The sequence below is a fragment of the Tachypleus tridentatus genome, chromosome 13, assembly GCF_004210375.1.
Source record: "Tachypleus tridentatus isolate NWPU-2018 chromosome 13, ASM421037v1, whole genome shotgun sequence".
In the NCBI taxonomy this organism is placed as follows: domain Eukaryota; kingdom Metazoa; phylum Arthropoda; class Merostomata; order Xiphosura; family Limulidae; genus Tachypleus; species Tachypleus tridentatus.
The window spans coordinates 92,606,799-92,629,832 of record NC_134837.1 but is presented as its reverse complement, the minus strand read 5'-3'; the positions used below and the strand labels follow the sequence as shown (position 1 = coordinate 92,629,832).

The window sequence follows — 23,034 nt, the reverse complement described above, 5'->3', positions numbered from 1 at the left end:
GTATCCACGCTTTGAAAACAGTTTTTTTATTTAAGTTTTAGAATAAGACACATCAGTGCTTGCCTACTTTCGGGTTTGTAAAGAAGAGATTAAAATAACTTTTGTAATTTGATATAAATATATATTTGCTAATATATTAAGAATACATGCATGTATACTTATTACATATTTGATAATATCCTAAGAATACATATCGCTATATATGTGTTTATGTCCATATAGTTAACCTAAAAACAATGAAATACCAATATTATTTTATCACGTTTCAATGTAACTAAAATGATTAAGAAGTAATGTTTTTTTTCATATTAAGTATTACAAAATAATTCTGATTAACAAGCAGTTATTTCAGTAGAAAAGTGAGTTGAAATGAAAAGTTCTGCCTAATATCTATATTAACATGTTCGTGTCAATAAACTGGGGGAAAAAACCTGTTTATTAATGAAAATATTGTAAATCATAACATTTTCTACAAGATTAACCATAGCCTTTTTAGATACAGTGAAATTAAACCTTTAGTACCTAACTCTTTTTTTGTATTGTTAAAACAGTAATGTAATGTATTAATAGGTCATGAAAAACATTACATGAGATGATTGTTATTTTTTTAAAGAGTAGATGACATAGAATTCTAATAAAACAAACACCATTTTGCAAAATGTTCACATTAATACAATAAATTATGTATAAAGTATTTTAGGATGCCATAGTTTTTGTTCAAATCATATTTTATAATACTCCGAAAAGAAAAAAATGTGGTGTATTTAAGATTGGCAGATGGCGTTAAAATGCGTACAGTTAAACAAAATTAAATCGAATGCAATACTTTGCTACTCTATTTTCTGACCCTAAAGGACCTAATTTCCTATTAATTTTAATAGTGCTGATAGTGTCAAAGTAATTCATCAATACACTGACATTTGTATTGTTGTTTTAGTAATAGATATAAATTTTTGAGCCAGGTAATATGGTAGGCATTTTACGTAAAAAATTTAAACATTTGTAACAAAAACAACATACCTAACGCGTGAAACTCCATGAAAGACTTAATGAATAGGTGAAGTATGTCAATAACTGTAATTACATGTAACGTTTATACCATAGATTTAAACATACGATGAAGCTCGTATAAGATAAACTACTTATAACATAGCTGTTATATTAACTTATTAAAACGTAAAAAATAAACAGAAATGCCATTTTCCTTTAACAAATATGAGTAATAAGAGGTCAAAGTAAAATATAGTAAATCATAACAGACTGTTGTCCAGTTTTTAGGCATATATGTTCGAGGACAATCTCATTCTACAGTTGTAGTCTTTTGTATGTTATTTATAAAAAAAAAGACTGTATCTATTAATGTATTATGAATATGTATAAAAACGTAGAACATAGGTCATTACTAAGGAGAGCTAGAAAATTTATACTCTGAAAGTTTCTTACAGCGTTTAGTGTGTTGAATATGCATTACAAGATTTCTTGTTGTTTGTACAGAAACATTTTTACAATATGTTTTGTTTTGTCTAAATTACTTGGAATGTCTCATAGATGTGTGGTATTTTGTTTAGGAATTTCACAACACGGACTTTATTCATTTTCTTGACCATGGATTATGGTACATTTCCGTGTATAATGATGGAGAAAGCCCAGTGGTTTTATCCTTTGTACTTGTTATAGCAGGTAAGGTATCAACATATAGAGTAGCATCAGTATGTGATCTTATCATAAGTTTTGATTTGGTAGCCTTTTTTAATGCCAACTCTTTATGAAATTCCTTACAAAATCAACAAGAAAAAATAAAATATTATTTTCGAATAAAAGAATATTTATGACGTACTTTTGCACATTCGCACTTTCCTAGCCTCTTGAAGTTTTGAATAAAAGTAATTTTGTAATGTGATAGACTTTGCATTAGATGAAGATTTAAATTAATTTATTTTAATGTGTATCAAATAATTTTCTCTACAAATCCATCGCCGAACACGTTTGCTCTTTCAGCCTTGTGGAAGTTATAATGCCAAGTGTTACCAGTGGGTGATGTAGACTAGGTACCTTCCCTCTTATTTATCAATTTAAAATTAAAGACGGATAGCCCTGAATTACCTTTATGAGAAAGTAAACCTATAAACCAACTATTCTTGGAAATTACAGTGACAATAAAAATGTGTTGCGTAAAAGGTGTAACTCAGAAAATACACAAAGTGATAGATAAATGATTATATGGTTTACAGCATCAATATGAATGTGAGACATAAAGTCTTAAGTATAATTTATTTTTAGTAGAGGAACCAAGCAAATATAAGAAAATAGTTTTGAAACACATTAAATCAACGGAACCTTTGAATTAATTTTGGAACAATTTTCATTTTAACAAACCACTCTAAATGTATCAACATTTAACTATTCTTCTAATTTGACCTGACATGGCTAAGTGGTTAGGACACTCGACTCATAATCTGAGAGTACTGGGGTCGAATCCCCGTGAAACCGAACATGCTCGTCCTTTCAGCCATATGGCATTATAACGTTACGGTCAATTCTACTATTTGTTGGTGAAAGAGTAGCTAAAGAGTTTGTGTTCGGTGGTAACGACTAGCTATCTTCCCTCTAGTCTTACACTGCTAATTAGGGACGACTATCGCTGGTAGCTTTTTTGTAGTTTTGCGCAAAATTCTAAACAAACCAAACCATCAATTTTTGATGTAAATTTCCGTTATCTTGTGACAAATCATCATTAGTGTTATTTGCATATCATATTCTTACTAGGTATGAATATTTCGTCTGTTTTAAGCTGAAGAAGAAACTTGTATCGTTTGACATAATTATTTGTCTAAATATGATAATGATTTGGTTTGAAATATTATATGCCTAGCATATGGTAGCAAATCTTAGCTCGTTTGACATAATTATTTGTCTAAATATGATAATGATTTGGTTTGAAATATTATATGCCTAGCATATGGTAGCAAATCTTAGCTCAAAATAATGATGCAATATATATATATATATACTGCTGGCCAAAATCTTAAGGCCAATGAACATAAAGAACAAATATGCATTTTGCGTTGTTAGACTGATAACTTTGCAGCTTAATTGTTATTAAATGATTCTACGATATCCATACGTATAATAAAGGTAAAGTATTTTAGAAATATAATGGAGCTGTTTTTTTATCTTCAAAGGAGGGCCCGGCATGGCCAAGCGTGTTAAGGCGTGCGACTCGTAATCTGAGGGTCGCGGGTTCGCATCCTGGTCGCGCCAAACATGCTCGCCCTTTCAGCCGTGGGGACGTTATAATGTGACGGTCAATCGTCAATTCGTTGGTAAAAGAGTAGCCCAAGAGTTGATGGTGGGTGGTGATGACTAGCTGCCTTCCCTCTAGTCTTACACTGCTAAATTAGGGACGGCTAGCACAGATAGCCCTCGAGTAGCTTTGTGCAAAATTCCAAAAACAAAAAACAAACAAACAAAACCTTCGAAAGCACATAATATAACCTAAGACGCTTAGTTTCATTTATTGTTTCCTTTTATTTAAATTCCAGTTTCAATTTTAAATGATAAAAGACAAAACATTACAAAAATACATATTTTCATAACCATTTTCCTTATACTTCCTGTATCCCTGTGGGACAGCGATAATTCTTCGGATTTACGATGCTACAATAAGAGGTTCGATTCCCTTCGGTGACAAAGTAGATAGCCTGGTGTGACTTTGCTACAAGAAAACATACATACGTCTTATACTTCCATCAATACAAATCAGACTTAACATACATATACCTCACGACGACTCTCATGAATTGAAGTAGAAAGATTGGGGATTGGCGTTGTTCTTTTACTTTATATGGATCATAAATTAAAATAAATAGACTTTAAAAAAACTTAGGGGGTTTAACCTGAATCTTCCTTGTACTTTAACTAATACAGAAGATAGTTTTCACAAAGATGCCTTACGACTGCTCCCACGTACAAAATGTGACAAATGTGAGATTTATGCCTTTCTTGAGATTTTACAAGAGTCAAGATGACATTGTGTAGTGTTAAAGGTTTTGGTATGTCCTTCCTTTTTGTGTCTACCAAGCTTGTGAGAGATGCTGTAGACTGAAATAGACAGACCTAGGATTTCTTTCTTTCTTGAGACTTAGCAGATATCAAATTCATGTAGTAAGAAATTCATAAGTTAGAGACATATTCTGCGTGTGTAAACGCTACAAAATTGTTTCTTAACGTGCAAGGAACCAGCTATATGTTGCTCTTTAGTAGTTTTTTTAATATTTAATGGTACTTTGCACAACAACTTGGTATAGACCACCAGGTCAGAAACAACCTAATTCTGAAGCATAACCGTTCCTAGTTTTAATTTGCTGAAGGCAATTAAACCATGCAGACACCGGTAACTAATTTATAACGAAACGGAGTGTCACAGTTATAGCGCACTAACATCTGAAAATGCTGCTTGCAAAGGCGTGTTATTTATTAGACTACTCCCAGACTTCAGTGATAAAAAAAACTAAAACAAAAGTGTTACATATCAACACTCTTTCAATAACGAGTTTCTTTTAGGCCAAATAGTGAAACATCTACTACCTGAAGAGAAGAAATATTGTTCATTTAAGATTTTATTGTTATTTTTCTTAATCTCGGCATGGCCAGGTAGTTAAGGCGACTTGAGTTTCGCGGGTTCGAACCTCTTTCATACCAAATATACTCGCCCTTTCAGCCATGGGGACGATATACTGTGATGATCAATCCCACCATTCGTTGTTAAAATAGAAGCCAAGCGTTGGTGATGGGTGGTGATGACTAACTCCCTTCCCTCTAGTCTTACACGGCTAAATTAGAGACGGCTAGCACAGATAGCCCTTGTGTGGCTTTGTACGAAATTAAAAAAAGAAAAACATTTTTTCTTATAAACTGTACTATAAAAATTCTGATTTCTTGTAGGAAGAGGACATTTGGTATTTAATATATCTGAGCTTCATTATTTATAGTTGGGAGAAATATTAAACCAAATGGTCATAGTTTAGGTTTTTCTGACCTACTTTTATATTTCTTGAACAAACCATTTGAACAAATAGACAAGCTGTATGCAACAGCTGGTATAGAGTGGGCATCGCGTCTTTTTGTTGGAGTAAAATTGCATTTCTTAATAATTAGTATAATTTACATGTAAATAAGTTCCGTTCTTTCCAAGAAACAAAATTCTTTTAGTCGTAATATGCGTTTTCAGTTTTTTTTTAGTATATTTCAAATGCTTCTTTTGTTAGTTTCATTCGACTTGTTTATTTGCCTTATATAACTTTATTCTATTTATTAACATATAAGTTTAGAATTATAAAATCCGATACAAGAAACGTTACTGTTTTGTTACTAATGGTGTAATGATGTTATTTTATTCCATTCTTTTAATTTTTGTTGTTAACAAAATGAATGTCTTTGTAAGTAGTAACAACCGAGATATTTAAAAAAATCTAAATCAAAGTTTGAATGTCTATTATAAAACAGTGAAACTGTATGAACTTGTTTTATTCTTACTATTGCAAATGTTTGATTCAAAATAAATACATTCGACGGGAAAGGTCTGAAATTATATACTTGTGACATTTCATCAGTAAGTGCTAAAACGATAGATTCATCAGTTATTCATGCAAATCTAAATGACCTGTCTGATTTTAAAATAGTATTTTACGGAATAAAAAAATCTCATCAATTTATCTTATTTGTTAATGTGTTATATTTTCATAATTTATATTAGATTGTTTCCGGTTCAGTGTGTTTTATTACTTACAGTTATTAAACACAACTCTTAAATTCCCAGTAATACATCTGGGTTTTCTTCTTTAAATAAAATATTACGACACATAAAGTGCAACTAAAATAATTAAAGAATAAAAAACTGGTATTTGTATAATTACTATACGAAAAATAGTTATTAAAAATCATTGTATTGGTAGTATAAAAAAACGGGAATCGAGGAAAATACAATTGAAAAAGTTAGTCTTTGTGTGTTTACTTGTAGTAAAGCCACATCGGTCTAGCTGCTGAGCCTACCAAGAGGAATCGAACTCCTGATTGTAGCGCTGTAAATCCGTAGATTTACTGCTGTACTCGCTACCTTCCCTCCAGTTTTGTACTGTTAAATTAGGGACGGCTAGCGCAGATAGCCCTCGAGTAGCTTTGCGCGAAAAATAAAAACAAAACAAACTAGCGCATATAGCCCTCATGTATCTTTCCGCGAAATTCAAAACAAACCAAACTTAATGACTTATATTCTATTTTCAAATACGTCTTGTCTCTGATAATTATGAAAGATTACCATTGTTGAATTATTACAAAACAATGACAAAAATTATTTAATTTTTCTAAGGAACTGTACTGAAAATAAATTCACTTCTACAGGAATCTTAGGTTGGCTGTCGAAACAGTTTCTTGCTTAGAAAGTTTTTAGTGCAGTTTTTGTTTTGTAATTACTTTTAGAAATTTTAAATTTATTATTCTGTTCTCACTATTTTCATTGCTGGACTCTATTGCTATCAATTTAGAAATTATTTTTTAGTTTTCTTGAATATTTCAGATAATAAGTGTATACAGCTATTATTATGATTTTCAAATAAAGGTTGAGGTAAATGTATATCGCACTTCACGTATAATCAACATATACGTTTCTTTCCTTCATGAATCCATTTTGAACAAGGGACCCAAAGTTTGTTATATAATGTAATACGGTTCTTTTCATCCGTTTGATACCACAATATTCTCCGATTACGATAGAATTCAGTGGAGAATGGTATTATTAAAGGGCAGAAGACGTAAACTAGAACATATTTACTTCAGAAAGACGGACATTAAACACGGTCTTTACTTGGAACTTCTCCGTAATAATGACGTATTAGAGCAAACTAAATTATGGTCCTTTATATAACATAGGAGAAACAACTTCTTTGTGATTATAGGTTTATTCGTAACGACAAAACTTTACGATTAAGTGTATGGATAACAAAACCTATTCTTCTACATAGTTTATAAAATCCAATGCACTGTGTGATGGAAATACTAGTTGTAGTAACGTTTACACGTGCAGACAATATCCTTAGGTCCAGAGGTTCCTGTTACGTATATTAAAAATTTGTTTTAAGTTTGACCTTCTCTTAACTTATAAGAAAGGAACAAATCACCAATCTGTCAATTTCTGTCTATGGGGACTGTAGCAAGATATTGTTGTGAAAAGTCTCAGTTAGCTTGGCCGAAACATGAAGGAATGATAAGCCTTAAGCTTTAACTCTCTAAAACTTTTGCCCTCTGTAAACCCAAAAGAAAGTTACGAGTTCGAAATATGTCTGTTTTAATCTGTGGACGCTGCTCCAAGTTTTTGTTATGCAAAGTATTCTCTGGAACGGTTGAAGTATAAAGAAATAACAGGACAAAATTTTTAATTTTCCTATTTTGATACTGTAAAATCAAAAGAAGGATATGAATCCCAAATCAATATATTTCGGGTTATGTGGTTATCACAAGGTAATTTTTTGTGAGATATCTCATTTGAACTGATGAAAGTATGTAAATGTAGGCCAAGATATGTAAGTATACACGAACTTCAGGCCGAAGTATGTACTTTATAATGTGCTATTGCCTTTACCCTTAAAATTGAGAATATGAGCGTGAATGAGAAAGAAACAGTGGAGTGTTAGTTCAAAGTATATTCTCTCTAAGTTTCAAGGAGTGGTGTGCAATTATAACTACTGGAACAGACCTAAAACATATATCATACGTTATTTTTTTCTATATAAGAGTGATATAAATAATGTTAAATGCATAATTACCATTTTGTAACCAACCGCCTGAATTTTTGTCGCACATGTTTTATTAATATTCATAGCTATAGCTATAACGTAAATAACTATTTTAACAAATAACCTGTTGAACTTAAGTTAAAGTGAAACATTTTTGAATGAAAATAACTTATTGTATTTTTAGAAGTTAAATATCTACAATTTATGAACAAATTTCAAATACCTGATAACCTTATTAACTCTTGTTTTTTGTACCTCTTTATTATATACCATTGCTTGAGTATTGAATGAAAATATTAACGTATTTTGTTATCTCAAAAGTTAAAAGATCAATAATTTATGAAATAAATAAAAATCCTTTAGCCCCGACGCTTTCTTCTTCAGAGGCAAATTGGGATTCTCAATTTGCCCGTGAAGAGGAAAGGTCCCCCTTTCGAAAGTGCTCGGGTTATAGGGTTTTTATTCACTTCTATCAAGAGTTCTTGAACATACGTGTTTTTCTAACATGAATATAATTTAAAAACAAATTTCAAGTACCTGATAACATTATTACCTCTTGTTATTTGTACTACTGTGTGGTTCATTCTTCACTATATACCATTGCTTAAGTACTGATTAAAAATAGTAACGTATTTTGTTATCTCAAAATACGTTACTATTTTCAATGGCATGTTAAAAATTTTAATTTTACATATTAAAGATATAATATGACCAATACACTGTTGTATAATATTATTTTTCCATTAAAATGTTTTCTTTTTTCACCTAGCTGTCTTCATTAAAGCAGAAAAATTATTTTGTAAATTAACGTAGCAGTTCATCTGTGATTTAAGACAAAAAGAGAAAGTTTTTTAGACAAATAATTTTGTATAATATGTTTTATAATATTGCTTGAAATAGCATATATTTTATATATTTTTATCATTTCAGTTGTATGGAATATTATTTCATTTTTTAAGCTTGCTGATATTTAATGTTTAATTATTTAACGTAGGGTAAATGGAACGTTTACCTTTGAGTTTTGAGGATAATGGAGTAAAACGTTTTTTAAACAGTTAACTTTTATATCTACTTAACTTTGAACTTGACTTTTGAAGATCAACTTTAGTTTCTAAAATTCACACCAAATAAAGGGTATTGTTCATGTTTACATTTTGAAAATGTGAAAATGCAACTTCTTTTTCTCTATATTGCGTAATGCTTGATTCATTGCAGACGAAGCAGGCCTACACTGTCCCTATGATTGCCATGGTCACGGAACTTGCAACGTCGGCATTTGTTCTTGCGAATCTGATTATGCAGGAGACTCTTGTGCATATAGTAAGTCTGGTTAGGTTTTTTTCGGGTTGTGAACTGAGCCTTATGTCTGTTAAAATGATTTAAGATTGTGTATAGTGCAGGTGGCTTAGTTGGGTAAACCAAAACTAACATGGCATTTCACTTACTTTTGCTTATTTTCAAACACGACCTTGTTTTCTTAAGTGTTGTGTTTATGTGCTAATGTATCTTACAGAAAAAAACGTGTTTCAAGGCTTCTCACAAATATATTTTTCCCTGATATTTTTCCAGTCAACTCGTATTTTCAGTGAATATCTTGAAGTTTGTACCACAATAATCTTTTGCATCTGAGTTACATAAAATATCTTGTAAAACTTCTGGTAATTTAATTTATCGTCAATTTTAGACATGAAGTCAAACTAGTTTTCCCTTCCATTTCGTATAACATTTTAACTTTTTAAAACTGACGCTAAATAACACTACGTTGTTAAAAATAATAGGAGTCTGTCCCGTACTCTGCAGTGGGAGGGGACACTATGCTTCCGGGGAGTGTGTGTGTAATCCTGGATGGAAAGGAAAAGAATGTGAGTTTAGAGAAGATGAATGTGAAGTTGTAGATTGCAACGGTCACGGAGACTGCGCAGATGGAAAGTGTCAATGTTATCCAGGTTACAAAGGCGATTACTGCGAAGAAAGTAAGAAAACTTTAAGTATTCTATCGTATCATTTCGAAAGTTCTGTAGTAGCTTAAAAAATCATTATGATGTAAATTTTGGCCTGACGTTATCTCTCTTAATTATATATAGGAAACACTGTGTCCTCCAAGCTAATTAAATAAATTATTGAGTTGTTTTCATTTCATGTCTGTTTTATCATAATAAACATCAAATACACTTCTTGGCATGTGGTATTCAGTACGTATAGAAATAAAGTTACTCTTAATAATAAAGTTTATGATTAAGATTTGAAATACTGAATTTTTCATGCGATATATAGGGAATGTAACACGAATGAATTATTGTAAATAAAGTAATGCACTACGTGTATTGATACCATTCTATACCTATTTTCTAAACAAAAGTCTTAAATTAGTCTTCTTTCTGAATTCTGAATTCCATAGAAAGATGGAACATAGAATATATTCATTATGATCCTGTATGGTTATTTTTGTATGGTGATTGCACGTAAAATACAGTTTACTTCGTTATCATACCAACTTATTGAATTAAACACAAATAGTTGTAGATAAACAAATAAAGTATGCCCAAGCGTTTAACATACTGAGTAACGAAAGACTTATTTGTTGTTGTGGTTTCAAATTTTCATGTACAAACAAATTAAATTTAGAAAATATGCATTTTATGTGATTACTTGTGAAAAATAGCATGCATACCCAATGGGAGCGAGTAAAATAGCTCAGTCGTTTAGCATTTAAGAAAATAAAACACTTGCTTTAAGCAAATTAGTATGATGAATCATATGTGGCCTGACAATATATATACATTAAAGGCACTACAAATAATTCAGCATTTAACAAGTTGTACATATATTAGCCTTTATCTCTTGGAATATTATGTGTATCTTTAAGTGAATGTGTCACAAAATATTCTTGCTTCTAGAGGCTTGAAATAAACCAGAGAAATTTACAATGTATTACAAGGGTTAAAATCTTCTTAAACAATTTTAAATAAAGTGTTACAAAAAGCACTCATGTTTATACATTTAACATTTTTTCTATATTTTCAGAACAGTTTGTAGTCTTTTTCGTATTACAAAAAATATGTTGATAAACAAATATGAAAGTTTACTAATTAATATAATAATACTTGGTGCAGAGGTTACTTATTATATAATGTTGCAGAAATCTTCGTATTTAATTATATTAAATGTTATTGCTTTTAAGAAAATAACTTATTATGTACTGTATAACACCAAGAGTTTTCTTTTCTTTGTTTATCTTGCCTACATATCCTTATAGCACTGCTTATATTGAAATTATACATGTTTATTTTGCTTGCATATCCTCATAGCACTCCATATACTGAAATCCAACATGTTTATCTTGCCTAAATATCATCATAATATTCCACATACTCAAATATTTTATGTTTATCTTACTGTATATCCCCATCATACGCTATTACTCAAACCCCACATGTTTGATACACCTATGCACCCTTATCACTCTCTAGATATTCAAAACCTATATATTTATCTTGTTTATATATCATCACTCAACCTGAATCAAATCCAATCATCCCCTCGCACTTCACACTCAAATAATATATGTTTATTTTTCCTTTGTCATTGAGACGTTTCCTTTTGTTAAAGATGGATTACATTATTTTATTCATCACAGTTATGGTTTATACTTAAATTATTTCCTTTATATATTTCACAACAATTATGTAAAAATGTTTTAGTTCACTCTAAAAATATGTAAAGCTAAATACCGGCATGGCGAGGAGTTGTTTGAAGTAATTATTTGAAAATTAATTTATGAAAGAAAAACAGCAATAAAAAACTAATATAGAATCTTAATTAGAGTATGATAGAAATAATGATTGTGATATACAGTTTTATTTAAAATTAAAAAAGACAGTATTAATAAATTCATTTTTTATAAAATCCGCCTCATATTTTACATTTCCAATGAACTAATAAATTTTGCCAAAGAACCAAAATAATTCCACTCTAAAGTAACAAACAAAATACATACTGTTCATCCTTCATAGATTTCAACAATATGTAAGAACACTCTGAAGGGATAGAAATATCAATTCTTTGAAACTTCTGGCTTTTGAAATAAAACATGAAAACAAAAGTGAAATATCAATTTATAAAATAAATAACATTTCTTTCGGTTCGTTTTGACAGTGAAAGACTAAACAACTCATTCAGAGCTTGATTTATTTATTCAGTACTGTTTTATTTGCTTTCAAAGTGACGCGATAAAAATAACACACAGCGAAGTGGAAAATCCGTTGCAAAACATCTGGATAGAAAACTTTGCCGTTATAACAAAGTTAGTTTTCTGTAGGAAATTGCTATTTTTAAATCGAGCTACATAGTTTAAAGTCATTTGAAAACTGAAAGGAAAGGTGACTCTCTTGATCATAGTCCCTTGAATAGATGGTCGAGGAAAACGAGTAGGAACAGCACTAGCTTCTTAGGGAGGCGAGGTTATGGAAATCTTTATTTTCATAGAGTTTTTTTTTATTTTGTGTGTGCATAGCAGTGATGGACATATGTGTAATTATTTTTGTCTATATAGAAAACAAATAAATAATAATTTCACCAGTATAATAAGATAAAAATATATTTTATACAAGTATATTTTCTGATACTGCATGCTGATATAAATGACGCAATATATTCTAACATTATAAAATGACTTGAGAACTTATTCGTACTACAGTTGATTGTTTAGATCCACATTGTTCGAGACATGGTGTTTGTGTCAGTGGAATGTGTTTCTGCCAGAAAGGTTGGAAAGGAGCAGATTGCAGTGAGCCGGATAGTGACACGTTGCGTTGTCTGCCCAATTGTTCTGGGCATGGCCAATTTGATTTTGAGCTTCAGCGTTGTGTGTGCAACGACCACTGGAATGGCCTTGACTGCTCCCAAGGTAAGTTTTTAACTTTACATGGTTATGAATTTCCTTTAACCTATGCCCCGTTGGGACAGCGATAATTCTACAGAACTAAAGGGCTAAAATCCGGTGTTGGATTCCACGTGGTGAACACAGAAGATGGTCCAATTTGACTTTATTATAAAGTGTATTATTTTTCCCTTGTAGTTGATTTTAATAAATACATATCAGCCAGTTTCTGATGATGAGTATTGACCAATAATTTGTATCAATAATAACCTTAAAGGAAATGATGAAATAAAATATATCGAATTAGATTATGGAATATTGGACAGTACGGTCATAAAACAAAACTACAAAAAAATTCACATATTGCATAAGGTGGTTACAAGTTCGCATATATAATGAAATATAAGATAAAATGTCATTTTCGCTATTGTATGACATAAACATTAACAGCCATTATTACTGGTTTAATTTTCCAGGATTCTCTCGAGTCACAGTTATCCCATTATTGAGAACTTATAATTGTATAAGTTTGAAAATGGTGGCATAACGATCTTTCGGGCATAAAGAAATGCAATCAACACAGTTCACGGTATTTCAATTCAGAGGTACAACATATCTGAAGCCTCTAGTTTATCTTGTAGTTGCGAAATATAAAAGCATGTATTTTTTATTTGAACGTTAACTTATACGTCCATCTCTGTTCGAATAATTTTAAACATTTACACCAATGAACATAAAAGTGAGTTACAGTACAGGCTAGTTAAATATTTGTTAAATATTTCTAAAAGTGATGTTTAAAAGTGAAAAGTAAAACAAGTAAGAAACAATGCATAAAAGCAGACATTGCATGGGAATATTGTTTACTTCTTTGTTACTGAAATATCCATTTTGTGGAAAAGCCATATAGATATCCAACCCCAAAAAAAGAGATAATTACTGAAATTGTTCCACAAAAATATCACTCTTTATACATACTTCTTTTAAAGGTCAATTAAACAATAAACAGTTTATTTAACCTATTACTTTTGGATAGAAGTACCGTTCTTGTGTCTATGATGGTGTGCATGTGACTATTTGTAGATAGTGCATCTCGAAAGTGGCAGGAGAGTTCATTTGGAAATATATACACGCAGTTATCTAAAATTGGGATGTATCACTTTAACGGTACCGCAATCTTTTTTATAACAACTGACAAGGTTTCAGAGCTGAAAATGTTTTAGAATGGGGACAATGATTGAAAATGTTTTATTTTAGGTTATTTTGAACAAATTAATTTCACTCTTGTGCAAAATGTGATATTGCATGGAATTTTGTGGATGAGCAATACCAAAGTCATACAAGTTGCAATATGTGTTTATATATATGTATATATATAACAGTCAATCCATAATAGGCCCGGCATGGCCAGGTGGTTAAGACATTCGAACCGCAATCTGAGGGTCGCGAGTTCGTCACACCAAACAGCACACTCTTTCAGCTGTGGGGAGTTATAATGTGATCGTCAATCCTACTATTCATTTGTAAAAGAGTAGCCCAAAAGTTGGCGGTGGATAGTGATGACTAGCTGCCTTCCCTCTAGTCTTACACTACTAAATTAAGAACGGATAGCGCAGATAGTCCTCGTGTGCCTTTGCGCGAAATTCAAACCAAACCAATCCAGTCTATAATATTAATTGCATAAAATAATAGGTGCTATCTATTGGGGTCATTTTAAGTTGCATACAATACAATTCCGAATGTGAATTGATTTCTAATATGAAGTAGAAAGTGTCAAGAAATATTCTAAAGCATTGGACAACAACAGCAATTTTTCCATAATTATTAAATACAGACATTTTGTTAGTGTACTTTATCAGTATTAAATTATCTGTTACCTTTCTATATGACCTCTATAACGCACTGAGTATCATTACTACTTTCAGTATCTTAGAGTGTACGCAGTACGATATGAAAACTCAGAAGTAGAACAAACAAGCACCAATGTATGATAGAATTCCAGGAAAGCTCCAGACCGAGAAAAACAGCGGTAGCATGTTACAATAGCTGTATAGGCGACAAACCGTGAACCACCTTGATATATGCTGTTGATCAATATCACTTGATGTCATGTTGGCTTTAATGCAGATTTGAAAAAACTCGAGTAAAGCGGTCTACTTCCATAAAGCTGGTGTTGAAAACTTGAAAACTTTGAGAAACAGAGCCAACGTCAAAGAATTGTGCAAGTGCGTTCACGCCACGAGTCAAGAAATTCGCTCATTAAAAAAAACTCGCAAACCACAAGGGATCAGTAAAGTGTACCTTTTATGTTTGCATGGTTTTCATTCGCAGCGATAAACTCACAAAAAACACGAGAATAAATCAAAAGAGACTTGCTGGAGATTATGTATTAGATAGTTTGCAGAAGCTGTGTGATTTTAAGTTTTTTCACTGTAAAGTCAAGACCGATTCAGAACATAATTGACCAATAAATAACTTAGTTCATTGTAGATATTTTACCTGAATTTTTATTTTTTGATAATGAGAATGGAATAGGTATTTTTAAAAAATAGTTGTGCAAGTTAAAATGAAATATTTGAATGTTCAATAACAAGACAGACTTATCTCAAATAGAATAGGTTCACGTTTCTAACCAAATGATGTTATGTGCATCTTTGAAATTAACAAGAACCCAAAGAAATGTTTATAAGAATTAACTGTAATTACTCTCATCAATAAATTTTCACCAGGGGGAGACATAATTTGTTTTAAGCCATACTGAATTTGTATTTGAATTTACCCAAAATGTTTTTTAATGTCAATAAGTACATAAGTACTGGTGAATATATTTTTCTTTGTTTGAAGGATGCATTTTTATTCCAGAGAAATGTAATCTCGAATGTGGACCAAACGGAAAGTGTCAAGATAAACAGTGTGAGTGTTTAGAAGGCTGGAGCGGAACTTTGTGCACGGAAAAGTTGTGTGATCTTCGATGTGATGAACATGGAAAATGTAATAACGGAACCTGCATCTGTACTAAAGGTTGGAATGGTCGTCATTGCACATTAGGTATGATTTTAAAACACGAAATGCTACTTTTTTATTACAAAGACATATTTCTTTCTTTAGAACAGAGTTTTCGATTTAAAGTTATCTAATATAAAAAAAAATACTACCTTAAAGCAAAAGTAAACGTATAGCTATTTAAATGCATGTTGATACTACAGATTATGTTTTATATCTTTGTGGCATCATTATAAGTCCTATTAGGTGCAATATTACACAAATAACCTCGGCTGTTGATATACTATTTATTATAGGCTTACATTTTAACAAAACAATTATAAAATATATGATTAAAGTAATTGTCATAGTACTGTTAGGTGATATCATACAACCTTAAAATCTTATTAAAGGCTTAATTTTATGTATATCTGTAAAACATAGATCATAAGTTCACAATTTATTAATGTAAACTACACTACAGCTAAAATTTTAGAACATATGTTTTAGAAAAAAATTGCATCCAGTGACTTTTGTTTTGTTTTGTGTGTTTTTTTTAATTTTACGTGAAGCTACACGAGGGCTATCTGTGCTAACCGTCCCTAATTTAGCAGTATAAAACTAGAGAGAAGGCAGCTAGTCATCACCACCCACCGCTAACTCTTGGGCTACTCTTTTACTAACGAATAGTGGGATTGATCGTTACTTTATAACGCTTCCACGGCTGAAAGGGCGAACATGTTTGGTGTGACGGGGATGCGAAACCTCGACCCTCAGATTACGAGTCGCACGCCTTAACTCACCTGGCCATGCCGGGCCTGACCCCCCCAGTGGCACAACGATATGTCTGCGGACTCACACCGCTAAAAACTGCATAGCACAGATGTCCATTGTGTAGCTTTATGCTTACTTGGTCTGTCATGGCCAGGTGGTTAAGGAACTCGAACCGTAATCTGAGGGTCGCAGGTTCGAATCCCCGTCATACTAAACATGCTCACCCTTTTAGCCGTGGGGGCGTTATAATGTTACGATCAATCACACTATTCGTTGGTAAAAGAGTAACCCAAGAATTGGCGGTGGGTGGCCATGACTAGCTGCTTCCCTCTAGTCTTACACTGCTAAATTAGGGATGGCTAGCGCAGATAGCTCTCGTGTAGCTTTGCGCGAAATTAAAACCAAAAACATACAAATTGTGTTTGATTCTAAACAAACAAAAGAAAAAAATAAAATTATTTTAACACGTACCTTGTCTTAGACAATGAATTGTGTTTCATATATATATAAGAAGTTATATATTATCTTTCCAGAGGGCTGTCCAAATAGCTGTAATCATCACGGAGAATGTGTAGTAATTGAAGAAGAGTGGCAATGCCGTTGTACGTACAACTGGGATGGACTGGACTGCAATATTTTATTGGAGAGAGACTGTGATGATCGGAAAGACAACGACAATGGTAAAACAGAATTTCTTAGATGGAAGATACATTGCCAAGAATAACTAAATGTGTGCTTTATTGCCACATATCTTCCCTAAACCATATTACATTCTAACAAGAATGGAGACGTGTTTATTTTTTCAAAGTAATGTATATGGTAAAGCTTTTTATTTTATTTCATTCATAACAATTCACCAAGTTTACCTGGCATCTACACGTGAGATACAAGAACTGTGGTTAATTTGTGACATTCATAACTTATTCTAATAATGAACTTTGCTAAGCATAAATGTTTCATCAGTCGTTGTTACAAGTAACACTCGTAAAACAATATACTCATAATCAAGAATTAGATCTTAAAAAATTAATTGGATCTCTTTGAGCTATCTAAACAAAGTTTGGAGAATTGATAAGGTGTATTTATACTTCCCTAAATTACGCCTTATAAATTCTCCAAACACTGCCAAGATATACTTTTTTGAAAGCGCAAAGAGATCTGGTTCGTTTTTAAGATCTAAAAATAGTAAATAGTAAACCTTGCTACAGCACTGACGATGTTAAACAAAAAAATAATATTCTATAAAAATGTAAAAATATCATCATCCTGTATTTTGTCAACACTTTCAAGAAGTGTAGAATTGTTACATAGATAATTGTTATGTTTGATTATGAAATTCTAGATGTCATATGATTAACTTTGGATACTATGGCAAATCATAGTAGGAGTAAATACATTGCTGGCCCAAATCTCAAGGCCAATGAACACAAAGAAAAAATATGCATTTTGCGTTGTTAGACTTAACCACTCATTTGAGCTTTGAAAGATGAAAATAACAAAAGGGAAAATAAAATTAAAAAACTTTTTTAGCATTTAATAGGGAAAATGTGAACACTATGAAATTAGCCTAAATACCAGCTGGTCAAAAGTTTAAGACCATACTGAAACGAAGCGTTAATCGGTAAATACGTAACGAAATTTAGTCATTTGAGTTCAAGCATTAGCGTTTTCAACATATCCCACTGACATCTCCTGTGTTACATTGGGTAAAAACATGGCAAAGGCTGAAAAGTTGACAGAGTTTGAACGTGGCAGAATTGTCAAGCTGCGAAATCAAGGTCTTTTTCAACTTGGCATCGCTGGTGAGATCGGGCGTAGTAAAACTGTAGTTACAAATTTCTTAAAATACCCTGAGGAATACAGAACGAGAATTTTAAGTGGTCGGCCCAAGAAAATTTGGCCGGCGTTGAGCAGAAGGATTCGACGGGTTGCCGACAAGACACCAGCCGATCGTCGAACCAGATTAAGGCCCTTACGAACGCAGAATGCAGTTCAAGAACAATAAGACGGAATCTACAAGAGAGAGGCTTTAAAAACCGTAAATTTCTTCAAAGGTCACGCCTCTTTCCACACCATGAAACAGTTCAGTTAAACTTTGCTGAAAAGCACCAAACATGGGACGTCAAAAAGTGGACGAAGGTTCTGTTCTCTGATGAGAAAAAATGTTAACCTGGATGGTCGCGATAGCTTCCAACGTTACTGGTACGACAAGGATAACCCACCGGAGACATTTTCTACACAACACAGTGGAGGAGGTTCCATCATGATCTGGGGTGCTTTCTCCTTCCATGGAACAATGAAGCTTCAGGTTATACAGGGAAGTCAAACAGCAGCTGGCCACATTGGCATGTTGGAGAGAGCATCTTTATTGACTGAAGGCCCTCTTTTTGTATGAAAATGACTGGACTTTTCAGCAGGACAACACTGAAATCCACAATGCCCGTAGGACAAAGGACTTTATCATGGCGAATAACGTGATTCTTTTGGACCATCCAGCGTGTTCGCTCGAACTGAACCCTATTGAAAATGTTTGGGGGTGGATGGCAAGGGAAGTCTACAGAAATGGACGTCAGTTCCAAACTTTGAATGATCTTCGTGAAGCCAGCTTCACCACTTGAAATAACATTCCAGCCAGCCTTATGCAAACGCTTATATCAACCATGCCAAAGCGAATTTTTGAACTTATTCGCAATGACGTCCGTGCAACTCACTACTGAGACCTCTTGTTGATTATTTCCTACCCTGTTTAGGACTTCTTTTTGGTATGGTCTTAAACATTTGATCACCTAGTGTTTAGGCTAATTTCATAGTGTTCACATTTTCCATATTAAATGCTAAAAAGTTTTTTTTATTTTTCCTTTTCTTATTTTCTTCTTTTGAAGCTCTACTCGAAGAAGTGGATGAGTCCAACAACGCAAAATGCATATTTTTTCTTTGTGTTCATTGGCCTTAAGATTTTGGTCTGCAGTGTATGCTAATTAAACGTTCACGTGATTTTCAAAGAAGTGTGAAATATTCAGTATCTGTTGTATTGTATTATTCCAGGAGTTTTCCGTCTTAGAAATAAGTGTACACTCTATATTGGAAAGTTAATCTTTAGATATTGCATATTGAAAAAAGTCCTTTAACCCACTCATCTCTGAACGGGGGTTTTATGCTTACGAGTTAAAACCTGTGTACATTTGTCATAAGTATGAGTAATTTACATTAAAATTAATCTTTTTTTTTCGTTTACCGGTGGGACAGCGAAAAATCTTCGGATTTACAGCGCTAATATCAAGGATTCACTTCCTCACGATGCACACTGCAGGTACCCTAATGAAGCTTTTCTAGGATAAAACAGCCACATCATTTTTCATATTATGGAAAGTGATTAGAGGAATTTTATCCACTAATTAATATGTTTACAACGCTTACTTAAAAAAAGGATTAAACTGAACTTGAATCAAATTAGTTAAAAATGTGTTTATTTTAAGCTTTTCTTAGCTTGTCTTCACGATACGTACGAGAAGAGTTTATTCACTTATTGGAGCCCGGCATGGACAATTGGTGAAGGCAATCAACTCGTAATCTGAGGGTCGCGGATTTGAAACCCCGTCAACACAAACATGCTTGCTTTTTCAGCCGTTGGGGTATTGTAATGTTACGGTCAATCCCACCATTCGTTGGTAAAAAAGGTAGTCTAAGAGTTGGCGGTGGGTGGTGATGACTAACTTCCGTCTTCCCTCTGGTCTTACAATGCTAAATTAGGGACGGCTAGTACTCATAGACCTCGTGTAGCTTTGCGCGAAATTCAAAATTAAACAATTATTTCTTGGAATACAAGATTAAAACAGTTTATCAGCATAAAGCAATGCATTCTTAACATGATGGTGGATATGTGGTGAATTTAACTCATAAATATGCCCTTATCTTATACAGAACATGGTCTAATGTTCTTGCTTATACAACAGTTTCAAGTTTTATTACTGCCATTTAAAACAGATGGGTTGCATTTTCAAAGATAAAATATTACGTTTTATGCATTTGCTGTAAACGTTTAAAGGTTTTTAGTTTTTCGCCTGTATAATCTTATTGGAATATGTCTTTGAAAAAAAAAAACGTAAATAGAAGTTAAGCGTCACTAATTTTATCTTTCTAAGATTAAACTGTATTTCACATGTAATTAATTTATCTTTAAATTCCAACAGACGGCTTAGTGGATTGTGCCGACAGTGAATGCTGTAGTAACGACGCTTGTGAAAATGATTCACATTGCATCTCAGCCATTGATCCATTAGACATTCTTTTGAGAAAGCAACCTCCAGCGGTGACGTCTTCTTTCTTCCAAAAAATGCAATTTTTGATTGAAGAAGATTCCGTTCAAATCTATTCTCGTGAAAATACTTTCAATGGCAGGCACAAAATGTATTTTGGCACATTTTAACCATTGTGTGTTCTTCATCTTTGAGATTAATAAACTGTGTAATAAGTAGACTAATTGGAAATAAGCATAACGCATAAAAATAATTTCACAGTCAATTAAAACTCAGTTTCAATGTTATTAAACACATTTTTTTTGAAAAATTAAATCATTTCTTGAAAGGCAAATCATGGTTTTTTCCAATGTTTGTATATCGTTTAATATAATAATATAATACTTTCTTAATTATACCTAGCTATTAAATAATTTTTATGACAGTTGTTATAAAATAAGTAAACGTATTACAAGTTTCAATTTCGGAAGATTATGAAATTTGAATGTTTTCAAAGAAAAATCATAATTTTCGAGATTGAAACTATATAAGTATTATGTTTATTTATTGATGTCAAAAACGAAGATACTACTATAAATGTATCATTTTTTTCAATTTTGATATCAATACTTTCATTAAAAATGTGACTTATGAAATTTATAGTTGAGCTTTGAAATTCTATACAATTAAAAATTAATGTTATTTCAAAACCAAAAAAACCAAATACTTTCTTCTATTGAAAATAAAATGATGTGTACTTTATAAATGACGATATTATTTATCTGTTTTCGATTAACTCTTGATTTACTAAATCTTTAGCACGTTTGGGAGTCACTTTGATACAAGGTATGTATCCCTCTTCGCACATTATAAATATCGCAAAACTGTAATAAAGCTTATCCTTACTGGTATTAAAGCTTCATGTGCTTTCATTGCAAATAAGATCCACAATTGGAAAAACAAGCTCGACTATTGTAAACCATTGTACTCTAGGAAAACATATTTTGATTATTTATATTTCGCCTTTGTTTCAAATGTGTATTCGATGAGAAGTAATTTATTTTATTAGAATTCGATAAGTATGTAGTTAAAACAAGAATTATACAATCATTCCTTATAATTATATAGTACATCTTTCATCAGGCGTGCTTCCGTTATTCGAGGACAAGTTGTAGCACCATCTGGTAGGGGCTTAAGGGGAATTCGAGTTGAAATTTCTACGGATCCGCTCGTTGGTTATACTGTAACTAGAGAAACAGGGTGGTAAGTGATATTTCTATTTTAACTTTTCGATACAGGAGAAATATTAATTAATATCTGGTTTGAAAAGCCGGTTTGAGAGATAACATGAATTGTATAAATACATATAAAATATTTTATTGTTCTAGCTGTTTATGAGATAAAATTATTCTCTAGAGATTTTTACTAGTAATTATTAATTACTATAGTTTATTTAACATGTTATCTCATCTACTCTAACAAATATTTACATATTGTTCGAGTAGACATGCAATTACACTGTTTGCCGTATGGGTATTACAGGACTGATGACGATAAGGATCAAAGGAGTTTACTTTAGTTATTCAGTGGGTCATTGAATTACATAATTCGCGAAATAATGCTTCTTAAATTTTAATTGAAGTTGATAATCGTGTGATATATACTTTAATTAATTGTCCTGTAAATTTGGTATTGATCAAATTTTAATTCGACGTCTATTGTTATCATAGCCTGACTTTTTTATAGTTGGTTTTTAATTTTTTATTCTTTGATTAATTACACAAGTTTCATAATGAACGTATAATAATTACAATATCAAACGAATAATGATAGAAACATACTTAACTAAATTAATCTATTTGAGTACTCTATTCATTAGTAAAAACGATTTTTTTCCCACTATCTTATAAAGTTAGCATAAGCATCAACACCCAATGGCAACAGGACCATTTCATTAAGAGCTTCTTGATCAACTTTATAAAATAAAATTTCATTTCTCTTTTGTAATAAAACTATATATCCATTTACGAAGGGCTGCACTTGAAAGCTAACCAGTGGAATACTCAATTAAACCTTTAAGTATTACCGCTAGGTAGCTACGAAATACAAAACTGCAAATGAAATATTTGTAGAAGAAGGTCTACTGTCTTTACTCAAACTCTGGTCGACTTAAATCATTTCCATATCATTGCTACATCTCTGAATAAAAAATATTTTGGACATAAAGAAGCATTAGTCTCACGTAAAGTGGTACCTAGCCGCGATGAAAAACATTGTGCCGTAAAACTATTACACGGGCCTTCAGTAGTATTATTCCTATTGTCTTGAAAATTTTTTTACATGTTCTACGATAGATAATTTCTGTATGCTGATTCCA

General features: G+C 32.0%; 1 protein-coding gene across 1 annotated transcript in view; it reads left to right on the top strand.

The window, feature by feature from the left end:
* Positions 1-23,034, top strand: part of LOC143241089 (teneurin-m-like) — a 262,242-nt gene that overhangs the window by 204,429 nt on the left and 34,779 nt on the right. Inside the window, 9 exon segments of the mRNA XM_076484616.1 lie at positions 1,569-1,680; positions 9,006-9,110; positions 9,569-9,763; positions 12,487-12,696; positions 15,529-15,714; positions 16,956-17,102; positions 20,613-20,829; positions 21,477-21,503; positions 21,801-21,920. Coding sequence (XP_076340731.1) covers positions 1,569-1,680; positions 9,006-9,110; positions 9,569-9,763; positions 12,487-12,696; positions 15,529-15,714; positions 16,956-17,102; positions 20,613-20,829; positions 21,477-21,503; positions 21,801-21,920 — 1,319 coding nt within the window.